The sequence below is a fragment of the Xenopus tropicalis genome, chromosome 3, assembly GCF_000004195.4.
Source record: "Xenopus tropicalis strain Nigerian chromosome 3, UCB_Xtro_10.0, whole genome shotgun sequence".
Lineage (NCBI taxonomy): Eukaryota > Metazoa > Chordata > Amphibia > Anura > Pipidae > Xenopus > Xenopus tropicalis.
The window spans coordinates 99,234,581-99,251,145 of NC_030679.2; the positions used below are offsets into that span (position 1 = coordinate 99,234,581).

The 16,565-nt window shown below is 38.4% G+C and overlaps 1 protein-coding gene across 1 annotated transcript in view; it reads right to left on the reverse strand.

Annotated features, from left to right (window-relative positions):
* Positions 1-331: 331 nt before the first annotated feature.
* The window catches only part of mindy2 (to MINDY lysine 48 deubiquitinase 2), a 31,147-nt gene continuing 14,913 nt past the window's right edge, over positions 332-16,565 (reverse strand). Inside the window, exons 4-9 of the mRNA XM_002937668.5 lie at positions 15,776-15,934; positions 13,597-13,699; positions 11,205-11,347; positions 8,538-8,711; positions 5,757-5,936; positions 332-3,540 (exon numbers count right to left, since the gene is read on the reverse strand). Of these exons, the coding sequence (XP_002937714.1) occupies positions 3,418-3,540; positions 5,757-5,936; positions 8,538-8,711; positions 11,205-11,347; positions 13,597-13,699; positions 15,776-15,934 (882 nt within the window). The 3' untranslated portion in view covers positions 332-3,417. The remainder of the gene's footprint in view (positions 3,541-5,756; positions 5,937-8,537; positions 8,712-11,204; positions 11,348-13,596; positions 13,700-15,775; positions 15,935-16,565) is intronic.

Below are 16,565 nucleotides of genomic sequence, written 5' to 3' on the forward strand. Positions count from 1 at the left end.
CTGTTTTGCACCAAGTGATTTGGGGCTGCCAGAGACATGATGTTTCCGGAGGGCGCAGCGTAAGCAAGACAAATAATAACCTTTCTGTAAAATTTCTGGGTATACAGTGAAACCTCAATTTTAGATACGGTATACGGATTCCCGTATTTTACACTGTTGTTCTGTGGTCCCACCAGTTTATAATGCAAAGTACATTTCCCTGATTTTACCATTTCCCAGATTTTACACCATTTTTTTCTGGTTCTCTGAAAAACAGCACTATATTTTCACTATAACTATTAGAGTCTCCTTAGTATTGCTCCTTGAAAAAAAAGAAAACAGAAAAACAAGCTAAAATGATAATCCACCTTTAATGTCAATAGTCCAGGTACTTTGTGCCAGTGCTAAGTTTTGGCTAAGGAAAGCGCTGTGTCTATTTCTTTAAAAAAAAAAAAATCCTTAATGCACATTTTCTGTAACAAATGAAACCAGGAGAGAAGTAAGAAGCCTTACCAACAATTAGCACTTTATAACGGTATAAGTATCAACAGTTGTCAATACAGCATATAGCAATTTACCAAGCACTACACTAGAAAGATCCGCCTACATCAAAGGAGTAAATAAAAGAGAAAAAAAAAAAAAAAAGACATTGGTTACATTTGTACATCACAGAGAAATATAAAATGATAACTTGGTGGAAAAGAAACCCAGTATAAAAGGCAATATACATCCCTGGGTAATGTTGGCGCTGTGCAATATCTGCAATAAGCTTATGATTCTTTAAACTGGGGATTCTTGCTAGTAAATAATCCATTCATATTAACTATGTAAGAACCCAACTAACTAGCAGCACTGAAATGGAATAAAAGCCATAAGTCTTTAACCGCAGTAGTTCTTGTAGGACTTTGATATCCGTTTAAAAGCAGAAATTAGATAGCCAAGTAGAAACAGCATTTCTTAGCTGGAAAATCATTTTATAGCCAATGGTGCCAAACCATGTGTACCTGTAGCTAATTAACATCTTCTAGCAGCCCCTGACAGCCACATAGCTATACTCTGGGCAGCCTTATCCAAGATAACCCAATAACATCAAAGCAAAGGCAAGAGAATAAATGACATGAATAAGTGCCACATCACAGCTGCCCAAAAGGAACGAGTAAAACCAAGGAGAGAACTTCTGGAAGGAATTCTAATGGGAGCTTTAGGCACATAACTGCTAATATTACATGCATGAATGCACTTTGGTTCCATGTCAAATGGGGGTTTTCTTAATATGAAGTATAACAGTCATTATTAACAAAATAAAATATAATAACAATAAAAAGCAAGTCACCCACTATAACAGCATAGGGGTCATTACAACCATAAGTGCAGTTGCAGAGCTGCTAAATTGGCTGTAGCCAGTTGGGCGAAAAATCCCAAAGGTACTTGCATCAACATGCGCTCCTTGCACTTCCATATAGTGGCGTTTGCCGCAGCTGCCTTCCTTCTGTTCTGAACTTGTAGCACATTGCCCAATATTGCATCAGAGAAATCTCCCCCTGACAAACACAGTTTTGCTGTAGGCTGCATTGTGAGTAATTGTGCTCAAAATTGCACTTGGCCTACAGCATCTGTGGTTGTTAATGAAAATCTCACAAAAATATGCACTAATATCATTGCGAGGTGACAACGGTGAGCAGGGGTACTGAGTGGTAGCAATACACTGTGTGGGCCATAACCAGTGTGCCAAGAAATATGCCTTGCTCTATCTTCAAACTTGCCTTTTATATTCATGCCACCCCCTTAAACTTCCACTATGTATCCAGCTGGAAACAAAAGGGCCTTGCATGGCTCTTCAGTAGTTTATGACCCCCAGCCTATCCAAGGGCTAAAGATAGGTCTTTGTAAACAATCATATTTTGAATATAATAGAGTCTGCAAATATAAGAAAGAATAAATCAAACAAAGAGCCCCAATGCCCAAAGAAAGTTGCACAGCACTAGCTCTGTATATGCACAAATCAGCCCATGACAAACTATCTGCACATACAAGAAGTTGGCACTGCTATATTCTGCCAAGTTAAACCTAAAACTCTTTAATGGCCAATATCGAAACCATTTATTTGTAACCATTTGCTACAGAAGATCGGTAGCGCAGCTCCCCATATGAATAGGGTTTGTGCCAGCACTGCAGACTCTATACTTCCAGGTTTTTCTTTGATCTCTGACCCAAACACTGTCCTACTGTACTGAACTGCTGACATATCTCACCTGCTCTAATAGGCAGAAGGAAACATTTTGCACAACTATACTGACAAACAGAACAGCACAGTTTTATTATTATTATTAATAAAGATGAACTCAAGTTTGGGTGAATGCTTATATCAATGCCACTTCCCCTTTAATTAAAGTGAATAAATAAAATACTAACACTAATAGCAATAGTAGGTACATTTTTTCAGTTTATCAGATACCACTACAAGCTGTACTGATCTGCCCAACATGCATTTGGGTCACTTTTCCACAGTTTAAGTCCTTGTTTAAAGCATATCACTATTGCAGATATTACCAGCCCCACATTAACCTTAGAGAATTGTCAATGAAGGATAATGGTAGTGGCTTGATATACAAATACAGCAGTAGCTATGTTAATGGTCGTAATGGCAAAATATTTCAAGGTTTTGACTGTCTAACACAAAGCTGCACACAATCTAATCACTTAGCTCTACTAAGCTTCCTGTGGAACAATATCTATATATACATAAAACAAAGACATTGTCGTTCTGGTCCGTTCTGTCAAAGTGTATTTGTCAGAAAACACTTAAACCTGACATTTTGGGCATAATACCCAGACACAGTGATGGTTGTGGATAAATATTTCCTTTATATTGGTTTAAGTGAAAAATCTGTACATTTCCTCTGAGCAAGAGCTTGCGGCTAATCAACTGATTGAGTGTTGAACAGCACAGGTCTTGTGATGTTGTTCCTGAAAACTACATGGGGATGAATCAAATCATGATGTGAAAGCAGCTTCTCCAGTCATTTGTCCTTTCCCAAATCTCTTGCTCTGTATCCCCACTGCAGGTTTCAGCAGTACTTCCCATTGCTTTCATTAGAGTTTTTGATGGAAAACAAACTACATTCCTCTCCCTATATTAAGAGTTAAGTACATTTTATTATTAAGGATAAAAGTGAAGCATATAAATATTGTAGAAAAGAGGATAAGTCCAGAATATATAGGTCCTATGCGCTTTTCTTCTTGGCAATGATGTGACAAGTGTTTCAAATAAATATGAGTAATAAGTGCTAAAGTCTATTGAATGTCTGTAACAAATTCCCCATTGAAACAGAGTGGGGTTTATTCAGGCACAGATGGTATAAGAACTGGTGTTTTCCATAGGTTTCCTTCACCCGCTGCCATTACTTTTCCTAATACAGCTCAAATCTTAGCTGTGCGTTACAACAGGACACATGAATTCTTTTCTTTCTCCTTTTCCCGGGGCTCTTTCCTCTTTCTTTCCCCACCAGTGGTTGGTCGGCTACTTGAAGGACTGGAAGCGGGCAGTGCTTGTTGTGCTCCCTGAAACAGAAGGAGTAATAACAGTCAGATCCCAGTCTAACAGCAGGATGGGAAAGGGGGAAAGAGCAAACACATGCCTAGACTGGGTTACATTAAATGTCCATTTGAATGCCTCTTAAAAGAGCATTGACAGGTTATTTTTTATTCAGCCCCAGGTAACTAAAGTTTGCTTTTGAAGGCTGCCTTTACTAAAAACAACCTGACAGGAGAACAAAGTGGCCATTACTGCAGTGCCCCCTGGCAGGGACTGGTGGGACTAGTTATATGCAGCATTCCCTTACTGTGATTTAACATTTCTACTACCAGTCTTACAAATTTCAGCATACAATACTGGTTTATTCAAAGTAAAACAACTGCAGAGATTAGAATGCATTTATATTTCATAGGTCCTGCCCAGAAGATCCTATTACAGTATCTCTGCAGTTCCGGTGCTATTCCCTTTAGAAAGTTCTTCTTTCTCCCATTCTTCCCTGTTTACAGTTCTGCCATGATCAGTCCTTTTCCAGCCTTCTCTAATATTCCCCCCTCTTCTGGTAGAATAATTTGCTTTGCACTGTTTTTCCTTTTCTGTTTCTTACCATATCTGTTTAACCCTTTCACTTCTTATTTTTTCATGCACCCTCAGCCCAGTGATCAACCCCCTTGTCTTTTTTTTATTTTGTTTAATTAATTTATTCTCTCTGCCCAATCTCCAACTCTCCATATTTTTCCCCTTTTTGTGTCCCCCTTCCCTAGATACCAACCCTCCCCCCAGCACTATGTTCTAATTACATATGACTAACACATAATATATACACTGCAAAAAATATAAGACATAATACAAATATGGCTTCTGTGCATGACCAGTGTTAAACTATTCCTTCTAGCTATTTTGCTAGGCTGACCCTGCCCTGTGATGGCAGTACATTGAGTCAGCCCTGGACAGGGAAGCAAATAGGCCCTGGCATTTCAAGTACACAGAAACCCAAACAGCCCCCTACCAGCCCACTAAATAGTGACCGTCTATGGCATCTTACAGTAGCCCCTTTGGCATTTTACAGAACCCACAGATTGTCAGTCTGGATCTGCAGTGAGCTGTTAAAGACACTCAACTCATAACTGCATGGGATGCTCCAAGAACACTTCATGTGGCTACCATACCTACATTCATATACAGCAGTTCCATGGGCAAGTTTAAAGCTCTGTAGGACAGCTTTAAAAATAAACACAATAGAAGAGTGCACCCTTAACAGTGAGCTTGCAATCCACGTGGGAAGAGTTAAAGTGGATTTACAATAATGCAAAACCATTTATACTATTATCCAGAGAACTGTAATCTCTACAAACCAGTGTTAGAGGTTGCTGAAAGACAAGAAAGCAATCATATAACAATTCAGCAGTAAGCACTCCTAGGATATATTTCCATTCACTGCACAACAGACTGTTCAGAAAATTTCACATTTCACAAACACAGCTTGGCTGGGAAAATGTAAATCGTACAAGAGAAAAAAAATAACCTGGGAAATGTTCTTGTGAAGAATAAATACAGGGCAGATGTAATAATGAACTTCTGAGGAAATTGCAGAGAATGGAATAAATGGTATTCTCGTATAATTCAGCAACAAAATCCTTGATGTGCTAGACAGAGAGTAATAGGAAGGTTGGGGTGCAACCCTGGCACTTATAGTGGGGCACTGGAGGCATTTTGCTCTTATATAGAATTGAGCTAAAACTGTGGCACAGATGCCCTATACCATATGCATTAGGTTTATAGGCTATAATACATACAGCCAAGCTTCCCTCATTTTACCTCTGCTCCAGGCACGTTTGCAAGTTAATACCTTAAAAGTGAAGCTCTGTTAATCTCAAAATGACATTCTAGTATGGTGCAGAGAAGAGTGTTTTCTATACAATAGGTTTTCTCTTACATTTTCCTTGTTTATTTTATTAATTTTCATTATGCCTACTTCCTTTTAAACAAAAAAAGGCTTTGTCCAGTGGGCTCTTTAGACCCAACACATTTTACATCACAATATAATGTTGCTAGTAATTATAGGGGCAAAGAATTCTGTTCATATTGTACAGAAATCACCTTATGTTCTGGTGAGCTGTATATGGTTACTAAATATTCTTACCTCTAACTCTCTTAGAACTAGTTCCATGGTCTACATAATCCATGTTTTTATTCAGTCAAAAAAAAGCTGTTATGTTGAAAGCAGACAATTCTATGCAAATACCTGGGGTGGAGCAGCTGATGCCGCTTGCTCTTGCTCCTGATAATACTGTGAGGCTCTGCGGTCTTCTTCTTCCTGAAGTTTTTTAGCCAGTTCTAGATCACTGATGCCTTCTGGGATTTGCTCCCAGTCGATATCTTGGTTTTGCTGTTCTTGCTGTAGTGACAGCGCCATTAAATAATCCTGCATCAGTGAGAAAATGTGAAAATATTTTAGGCCAATTATTTCTAAAGTGCATATTACAACAAAACAGCAAGTTTAACTTGAAGGGGGAAGGGAGGTACACACACACAGTTGTCCAGCTTAAAGGAGAAGGAAAGGCAAAGTCACTTGGGGGTGCCAAAATGTTAGGCTTTAATCGCTTACCTCGTACCCCGAGCTGGGGCCCCTGTTAGGAGAAAACAGCACCAGCCCGGGGTACCTGTAGCGCAGCGCTTCCTGCTTCCTTTCTGAAAATGCCAGCAGTCGGCGCATGCGCAATAGAGTTAAAAGCCGACTTCTCTGTTAAAGTTCAGCTTTTCACTCTACTGCGCATGCGCGCGCAGGAAACCCGGAAAGGAGGAAGCGATCGCTGCTACCCCGGGCTTGTGCGGTTTTCTCCATACAGGGGCACCAGCCCGGGGTACGGGGTAAGCAATTAAAGTCACTTGGGGGTGCCTAACATTTTGGCACCCCCAAGTGACTTTGCCTTTCTTTCTCCTTTAAATATATTGCAATATATGGACAAACAATGCTTTGTTTAAAAGGGGAGGGTATTGCTTGGTAGCACAGAATGTCTTAATGTCCTATATATATTGATAATGGGTAAGCATAGAGGACCACTTAACTAAAACATCAAAATCTTTTACAAGCTGAAGTAAGAGGTTATTATGCCATAGAAAGGGCGACAGGGTTGGAGTCCAGAACTGAAGCAGCGCAAGTCAGCTGCAAACAAAAAACTGTGCCAGCCCCAGTTATGGAAAATATATATGTACATTAATTTAGCATGTCACCAGATTTGACAAAAAAAAAATTGCAATTGTACCAGTAAGTATGATTGTTAGGAAAGGAGCAAATCTACTGGGCCAGTTTATTGCCAATAGATTAGTCGCATTAGTGCAAGCTAGAGCTTTACCATAGCTTAGTAAAGAGCGCTAGAAGCTCCCTCTGTTTAAGATAGCAGCTGCCAAATTAGGGTAAGAACCCACGGAGCAGTTTAGTTGCCCACGACATATCTCTGCTATCGTGAGCGTGTAACTGCCCCGAAATGGCTTTCCACCGGCAACTATAGGAGTGGAAAGCCCTTTGCATCGCTTCAGTAATCAGAAGTTGCGCAAAGTTTCCTCCTGCAGACGACTTTGCACGAAAATGAATCGATGCAAAGGGCCCACCAGAGACTCCTATTGTTCACTTCCCTCTCCTCCTGCCTGTGTCTCTCGCTGCTCGCTGCAAGCTCTGGGCTCTGGGAAAGAAATAACGTGTTTCTTTTCACAGAGGACTTGGAGCATCCTTACTGTGAGTGTTTATGGCTGTATATACATAGACTTTTTAAATGGTTGGATCACCCTTAAAGGAACAGTAACACCAAAAAATGAAAGTGTATAAAAGTAACTAAAATTTAATGTGCTGCTGCCCTGCACTGGTAAAAGGTGTGTGTTTACTTCAGAAAGTCTACTATAATTTATATAAATAAGCTGCTATGTAGCCATGGGGGCAGCCATTTAAAGGAGAAAAGGCACAGGCACATAGCAGATAACAGATAAAACACTATTGTATTCTACAGAACTTATCTGTTATCTGCTATGTAACCTGTGCCTTTTCTCCTTTTTTCCAGCTTGAATGGCTGCCCCCGTGGCTACACAGCAGCTTATTATATAAATTATAGTAGTGTTACTGTAGCAAACACACCAGTTTTACCAGTGCAGGGCAACAGTGCATTATATATTTATTACTTTGAAGCTCTTTCATTTTTTGGAGTTACTGTTCCTTTAAAGGAACAGTAACACCAACAAAAGAAAGCGGTTTAAGTAATTATAATACAACGCACTGTGGTGGTAAAATCTGCATGTTTGCTACAGAAAGACTTCTATAGTTTACATATATAAGCTGCCATGGGGGCACCTATTCAAGCTGGATAAAAGGAGAAAAGGCACAGGTTACATTGCAAATAACAAATAAGCTCAGACCCTAGCTGCCAGATAGCTGCTAAAATACCAAATGGTACTGAACAAAAAGCTAAATAACCAAAAAACCATAAAAAATGACTACCCCCCAATCTTATTGACATATTTATGATAAATGTTAAAAACAAGGCATTAGACTATTACTGAAGACAACAAGATGATTCAGACATCAGCTAAGGAACTGTGAGCCTCGGGTACACCAAGCAGGCGGTGCAAATCCATAGATAATCTGCTGCCTGAGTGCTAAGTAATTAGAAGAAACAGCAGCTATCAGCTATTGTCACAGAACAGCTAAATAATGTATCAAGGTTTCATAAGCTCTACCATAGGACATGCAAACATTATGGCATTATGGCATATTCAATCACCACACACACATCAATGGGATCCCAATATTTGTAATATAGTTAGGCAAAAATGTAATCTATAAAGGAGTGAGCAGATGGCTAACATAATAGCCAGAACTCTACTTCCTACTTTCAGCTCAGACAGACGGGGGGCCACACAAGGGGGGGCGCAGTCTGCTAGTTGGACAGCAATGGCTGACAGAATAGCATTCCAGCAAGCGCAAAACTTGCAGCTATTTTATGCTGTATTAGAGGCAAACATCTTTTGTTTGTACCTGATTGATTTGGTCTTCCTGTCCTTGGTACACAGTTTCCGGATCAGATGGAGGCCTTAGGTGGAATTCAGAGTTGCAGAAGTTTCCATCACCATCCACATTATGCAAACTCTCCCAGACAATGTTTTCTTCAGTAAGAAATCCTTGGTCTGTTACAAGAAGGTATAGTTCACCCTACACAGAAAGATTAACAGTGTTAAAGTTTACTGCAATAGGTTCAATAAGTAGTTCAGTTCAGTAAAAATATCAAGTTCATTTAGGGACAGTTTAACAATAAGGCACCGCCTTCTACATCTACAGCAATACAAACTCATCTGTAATTTTTTTAGTGAAAACTAGGGAATATGAATTATCTAATGTAAATACAATGACTAAACTGGGTCCCTACCCTTTAGAGCAAAATGGGCCTTAGTAATTAAATGGTTCAATCAGTTCATGTTTTGTACTCTGTTTTTATTTGTTTACCTCTATTCACTTCAAAAATATTCTTATATTTCTGGGATTAAAAATACAATTCTGCTAAATGTAATTTTTATCTTTGAACCAGTTATCATTCATTTTCTTGACCTGGGTGTCGGCAGACTTATATGAAGGCCGTTGCTGATCTCAGCCAAGAGCTGTACAATTTCTAGAGAAACTGATGATAGTATGCATAGAGGGGGTCCTTCTAGAGACTGGTGCTGTAGCACTGCAGTGTATGGCAAAGGCTGCAAGGAGGGCCTGCCTCCCACAGGGAACGGGAGCAACATTGCGTTGCCTAATATGGATGCTAATAGCAGTCTATAATTGATGTAAAATATATGGGCATGGTGTGATACTTGAGAGCTGCAAACCCTACAATTTTCCTTGTAAATCATCAATCATGAGTATATTTTATGTCCAATTACTATCTACTCTGCTGGCCCTTACCTTTCCTTTTTGCTTTTATATTTAACCAGGTCTGAGAATATTTTGGTGCTTCTTAAGGAGCTTGGGCACCAGGATATACAATTATGGCTTGAAATCATAGCCTATAATATCCAGTCAACTTGTTATTTAGGTCTGCAATTTTTCTGAGCCTTTAGCCCTTTTACTGCTAAAAGTATCTTGTGATTTATTTTCTTTTACTGCCAGGAAAGTTTTTAAATTGTTTGCGTACTTGTACTTTCCCGAGGGGAGTTTTGTTTACCTAGAAAAATTCTACATATTATAAACATATTTCTTTCAGGACTGTTTTATGTAATTCCACTTGTGTAGCAAGATATATAATTCAATACTCAAAACATTTCAAAATATATTTTTCCCACAATATGAACAAATATCAGATATATATTTTATTGTTAAAAATATAATTTGGATTGCTCCATGTCTCGAGAGCCTGCCAATACCAAATGCATATAGTTTCATGGAGATTTCTAGCTCGTAGAGATCAAAAATCCACAGCAGTACATTACAACATTTTTAAGGCACTGCACCACAAATACGCATAACAATGCCAGACATGCCCCTAACCATAAATTGACCCCAGAAAACCATACCATTTTGGAAAATACATGTTTCGGTTCATATTTACTCTAAACCACCAAATTTAGATACATTATGATTGTTTAATTAGATTTCTAAAAATCTCTTCAAAATTTGTATTTTTAAAGCATCTTATTTTACAAAAATAAAACATCCTAAATGGCAGGGCTACTCTGAACAGTGCCATGCCTAATATGCATGGGAATATAAATTATCCGGCATACAAACCACCTAAAGTTAAAACAGAGCAAAACAAGCATTGTTCCTGCATTTAATGTGCTATAACAGTAAACTGACCACAGACTCTTTATTTGTTTGACAATTGGTTGAGGATTTTCAATCATCCAGGTAATGGTATATCTAGTATAAGACACCCAAAGGATGCAACACCAAAGGAAAAACAAAGCAATGTGGTATACTCAGTACAATGTAGCGAGGAGTGCACTGACCTATAAATTGGCGAAACAAGGCAACTGCTCACCAAGTGAATGGCTCAGCATAGGAGGGCTAACTCTACAGGACAAGACTCAGCTGTCCTTGTACACCTTAATGACAAGTGACACTGCTATGAAGATAGCAATGTTTAAATTTTAGACAAAGAAGACCGGTGGTTTAAACAAGGTGTAAAAGTGGCTATTCATGTTAAAGTGGAGAAACCATCTCTAAACAGAGGCAGGAGCCTTCAACAACATCTGTCTGCTACATACAATGCTGTTCTAACATCTGTACCCCGACACTTTCAGAACACTTCACGCATCCATTCAAGTAACTCTAGCAAGTAGCACCCAAGCGACTCAAAGTGACAGGGAAAAGGCAGCAGAGGTATGTGCCTGGCTATAACAGTCGCACAGCATAATGCTCTGACAACTCTCCAGCCTTGGCTGCTATAGCAGTGATGTCATGCTTGGGTGCCAACATCACTGCTTCGCCAATCATGGCTTAAGCGTTTTACAAATAACAAAGATGCGGAGGCAACATGTTGATTTTACCAATTTACATTGTGCTAGAATTGTGATACAGACCATGCTGCAAAAATACCCACTAAGTTAAATAGCAAAGCAAATAACTGCATTGCATAATATCTTTAAATTATCACCATTGATACATTTTTTACTTTTGATTAAAAATTTGGAGCAATGATTTTCATAATATACAGCATCCTACCTTGTGTTTAACCATGGTGCTAAAATGATTATTCCTGAAGAACACACACAATTCTCCTTCTTGCAAGGCTGTAGTCAGCTCACTTAGCCCATGGTATGTCAGCTGTGTGGCAGTGCCACTTAGAAACTGTTCGGCAACTAAGCCTAAAAAAGAATGTAATAGATCACTGTAAAGCATAATAAAACTTCTGTATTCAAGATATACAGTCCTATGAAAAAGTTTGGGAACCCCTCTCAGCCTGCATAATAATTTACTCCACTTTCAACAAAAAAAGATAACAGTGGTATGTCTTTAATTTCCCAGGAACATTTGAGTATTGGGGTGTTTTCTGAACAAAGATTTTTAGTGAAGCAGTATTTAGTTGTATGAAATGAAATCGAATGTGAAAAACTGGCTGTGCAAAAATAGGGGTACCCGTGTAATTTTGCTAATTTGAATGCATGTAACTGCTCAATACTGATTACTGGCAACTCCAAATTGGTTGAATTAGCTAGTTAAGCCTCAGAGGTTTAAACCGACAGTTTCAACTGTAAGGAATGTAATCAGGAAATGGAAGGCCACAGGCACAGTTTCTGTAAAACCCAGGTCTGGCAGGCCAAGAAAAAACACAGGACAGGCACATGCAGAGGATTGTGAGAATGGCTACAAACAAGCCAAAGATCACCTCCAAAGACCTGCAAGAACATCTTGCTGTAGATGGTGTATCTGTACATTGTTCTACAATTCAGTGCAACTTGCACAAAGACCATCTGTATGGCAGGCTGATGAGAAAGAAGTCCTTTCTGCAGTCGCTTGTTGCATGCAAAAGCTCATTTAGACTAGCCACAGTCATTTTGGAACAAAGTGCTTTGGACTGATGAGACAAAAATTGAGTTACTTAGTCATAACAAAAAGCGCTTTGCAGGAACACTTGAGTCAAATAACAGCTAAGAGCAATGCAACAACTGTAGTGCAACACTTTTCCTCATGTAATGGGGGAAATGTGTTGTTGCTACGGATTTAAGGTATAGATATTATCCGGAAACACATTATCAAGAAAGTTCCGAATTACAGAAAGACCATCTCCCATAGACTCCATTATAAGCAAATAATTCTAATTTTTAAAAATGATTTCCTTTTTCTCTGTAATAATAAAACAGTACCTTGTACTTGATCCCAACTAAGATATAATTAATACTTTTTGGAGTCGCAACAATCGTATTGGGTTTATTTACTGTTCAAATGATTTTAAGCAGACTTAAGTTATGGAGATCCAAATTACAGAAAGATCCCTTATCCAGAAAACCCCAGGTCCCGAACATTCTGGATAACAGGTCCCAAACCTGTATAGATAACGTAACTATCCAAAGTAGGGGTGGTAATAAATAAAAGAAGCTCTTGAAATTGGAGGCAACATGGATATTTATTTTAAATACTGGTGACCAGCTGTCATGTGTAGGGGTTTTTCTTTTTCTCCCCTGTTTTGACAGCTGTTTGTAATGATATACTGATATGGATACTTATTCTGCTATATTTGTGATGTATGGTTGTTTTTAACTTATTTTTATTTATTGTATAAGGAAATGACATCATGTATGATGTGGATTCTAAATGCCTTTTAAACACGCAGCTGTATGCTGTTGTCTTTCTGCCTAAGACTACGTGTATATACATACGAAACGTGTCAGGATTTACTCATGAATAAAGCTATTTGAGTTTTCACCGCTGTCCTGGTGTCCGAAGAGTGCGTGTCTAATTGTTTTTTGACTGCTCTCAAAGAATCTGATCAAATTGATTTACACATCTGTAAATATTGCCATTGAAATCTTTTACCTTTAAGCAGCGATTTGTGTAAAAGCCATGACTAACTAATCATTGGCTGATGTAACCTACCAACATCAAAAAGAAAACTGCAATTCAGCAATTTTCAAATAATGTATTTTTTTTTTTTTTAAATAAACATCAAGCTAGTAATTACATTTTTTTTTTTTTTTTTTTTTTTTTTTTTTAAAGATGAAGGAATAAAGTTATTGGAAATAGACTAGAGTCTATTGTGTAGAAAGCCTTTCTTATATTGTTAAAAAAATGTCTTTACCTACCTACCTACCTACCTTAACAACAAACACCTTATAGAGCGTGCTTAGTTTGTAGGGCTACTAAAATGGTTGGTTAGGTAATAAATGCACTAAAACACAATTATTTATAAGTCTGCGGAAAGGTGAATAACATTTTCTAAAATTATGTTTAATTAAAGGAGAAGGAAATGATCTATTCTTATGATTAAATTAAACCTTAATCTGGAGCTAAACATAGGTGACCTGTTATGATAGTAAAAATAATGTCACATGGCTCAGGGATAACAAGAGGTAAATACCATGGTGAGTAATTTTAAAAATTGAATTCAATCATTTACCTTCACTAACTAATTCACTGTTGTCTGACTGCTTGCAGAGGATGATTTTTTCAACCAGCTGGTTGTAGCTGCAGTTACCAACTGCTTTCACTACTTCTGGAACCTAGGAAAAGAATCAATGAAACAAACATTTTAGTATGAAAACAGATCTGGCAGGTAAAAATGATAATAGTCAAGTAATAAAAAAAGATGTTGCAATATATGTCACAAAAACTTGCAGAGCGCTGAACAGCCAATTAAAGGCCATCTCTGTACTGGTACTTCACTAAACCGCTACTTGAGTCCTGCTTCAAGGACTACGCATTTGAGTGCCTGCTCCCATACATACAGTTGTTTCTGCTCCCCTAGCACCTGAACCTCCTCCTCACTTAGGCAAGTTTTGGACCAGTTCACTTTTATTTGTCTACACAAGTGACAAACAAGTTTCTATCACTCTCTGTATGGACCTTCGGCAAAGCAGATGCAGTTGCGAACACTAAAGATGGCCCTACCGACCGATGACCATCATTCTACTGTTCCCTTCATTCAGGTCAACCTAAACGTTTGAAACTGTAGAAAGTGAAAAAAAGAGCCAGGGCAGATTAAATCTTTAATCCTGACCAAATGATGAAACTAACAATATCCACATTACAAAGATATGTAGAGATTGTCCTTCAATACATATATTTTTGTTGGTAAATGAGAAGGACAGGTAAAAACTAAGTAAGCTTTAACAGAAAGGTCTTTGTAAATACAGCCATAAACACTCACAGAAACGCTGCACTGAGTCCTCTGTCAAAAGATTTCTCTATGTCTGTAATTCCTGTGCCAGAGACCCGCAACTTTCAGCTTTCTTCTCTCTTCTGTTCCCCCCTCCCTCAAGAATGCAGGAGGCTGACTCTTAGGGGCTGATTTACTAATCCACGAATCTGAATCCCGAATGGAAAAAAAAATCGGACTGGAAACGAACATTTTGCGACTTTTTCGTATTTTTTGCGTTTTTTTCGCCACCGTCGCGACTTTTTCGCAGCCGTTACGACGGCTTTTTCATAGCCATTACAAATTTTGTGAATTGTCGCGATTTTTTCATAGCCATTATGACTTTCGTGAATTGTCGCGACTCTTTCATAGCCATTATGACTTTTGTGAATTGTCGCAACTTTTTCATAGCCATTATGACTTGCGCGAATTGTCGCAACTTTTTCGCATTGAGCTCGAAAAATTTGCATCAATTTGCGAAAAAGTCGCAAAATACCGATCGTTACGAAAAAAACGGATTCGGACGCTTTTCGGACGTTCGTGGATTAGTAAATGTGCCCCATAGTCTTACTAACTGAGCATGTTCACTTGGTCTGTGTGTCTGTGTAGGAGTGAGGCATCATGGGAACTTTCTTTACACAGCTCAGCGTTTTTTCTTCCTGTTTGGCTTCTGATCATCTGAACAGGTGAAATATTGCGAGACTTAAGGGCACTATTGAGACAACTGAAGGTATGCCTGCAGCTTGAGATTAACTCTTTATTAGCCTTTCCTTCTCCTTTAGTAACAAGATTGTATACAGTATGTGTGTATATGCCTGTATGACACAATCCAAATAAACAACTGTGCTCTGCTTCCCTGCCATTTGGAATGCAGAGGAGCACTGATCGTTTTCTTACTACCCTGGGAAAGGATTTCTATAAGCAGCTTCAGGAGGGAGAGAAGACAAACAGTAAATTCAGATGCACAGAATTGGTTAAAGAAATAGTACAACATTCTAATTGACATACACTGCAAATATGCTTCTTTGTAGGTCGTCAGCAGTACACACAATTGATTTTAGCCTTTACATCCCCTTTAATTTTGTCTCAAGCAGCCTTAACAACTATAGCTATTTCTTTCTGTAGTGCCCATCCAAAATTTCAGTAATGGGGAATATCAATTATCCCTGAAATAATATGAAGACCATACAAGTATTCGTCACCTAAATCTGCAGTTCATTGGTTATCATACAAGTGACTACTGCAGATGTGAATCCTACCTTATTTCCTCATCTATTTATTGAAAAAACATACAGCCAACAGTTATTGATAATACAAGTAGTATTAGAAGTAGTGTGTTTCTATTAATTATTTTGATTGTTTGAAATGCAGCAGCACACCTTATGGAAATGAAATACACACAAAAACCTGTACTGGGTCAATGTATCTGTGCAATACATACCTGAGGGTCCACCAGCCATCCATGGTACAAAGGTATATCAAGGAGATCAAACACAATACACTCAGGAGTGTACTCAAATACTCTAACTCCAGTAAATTTCACATTGACATCAAGGCCTGTTTGTAATTTATGTAGGATAGCCATTGCATCACTCATATTCTGTAGGAAAATAAGAGGATAGAGGTGATTTATTATATATTAAATGCATAGACCTGCGAGATTATAGGTTATCTAAGCAGCAGGGCAATACAGCAAGATATCATAATTAACTTTCAGGGTTACGCATCAATTGGGCTGTGAGATATTTAAACTTACATACAGTACATACAGTAAATATAACTTAGTAACTTTTTGTTGCTTTGGGACTCTTCATCTCTTGAAAGCACGCATGGTGGTGATGTGATACTGAAGCAAATGGGGCTACAGCTACTCTCCATTCAAAGGAAAAATCCCGGGTTACTTAAAGGAACAGTAACACCAAAAAATGAGAGAGCTTTAATGTAATAAAAATATAATGCACTGTTGCCCTGCACTGGTAAAACTGGTGTGTTTGCTACAGTAACACTACTATAATTTATATAATAAGCTGCTGTGTAGCCACGGGGGCAGCCATTCAAGCTGGAAAAAAGGAGAAAAGGCACAGGTTACATAGCAGATAACAGATAAGTTCTGTAGAATACAATAGTGTTTTATCTGTTATCTGCTATGTGCCTGTGCCTTTTCTCCTTTGAATGGCTGCCTCCATGGCTACATAGCAGCTTATTTATATAAATTATAGTAGACTTTCTGA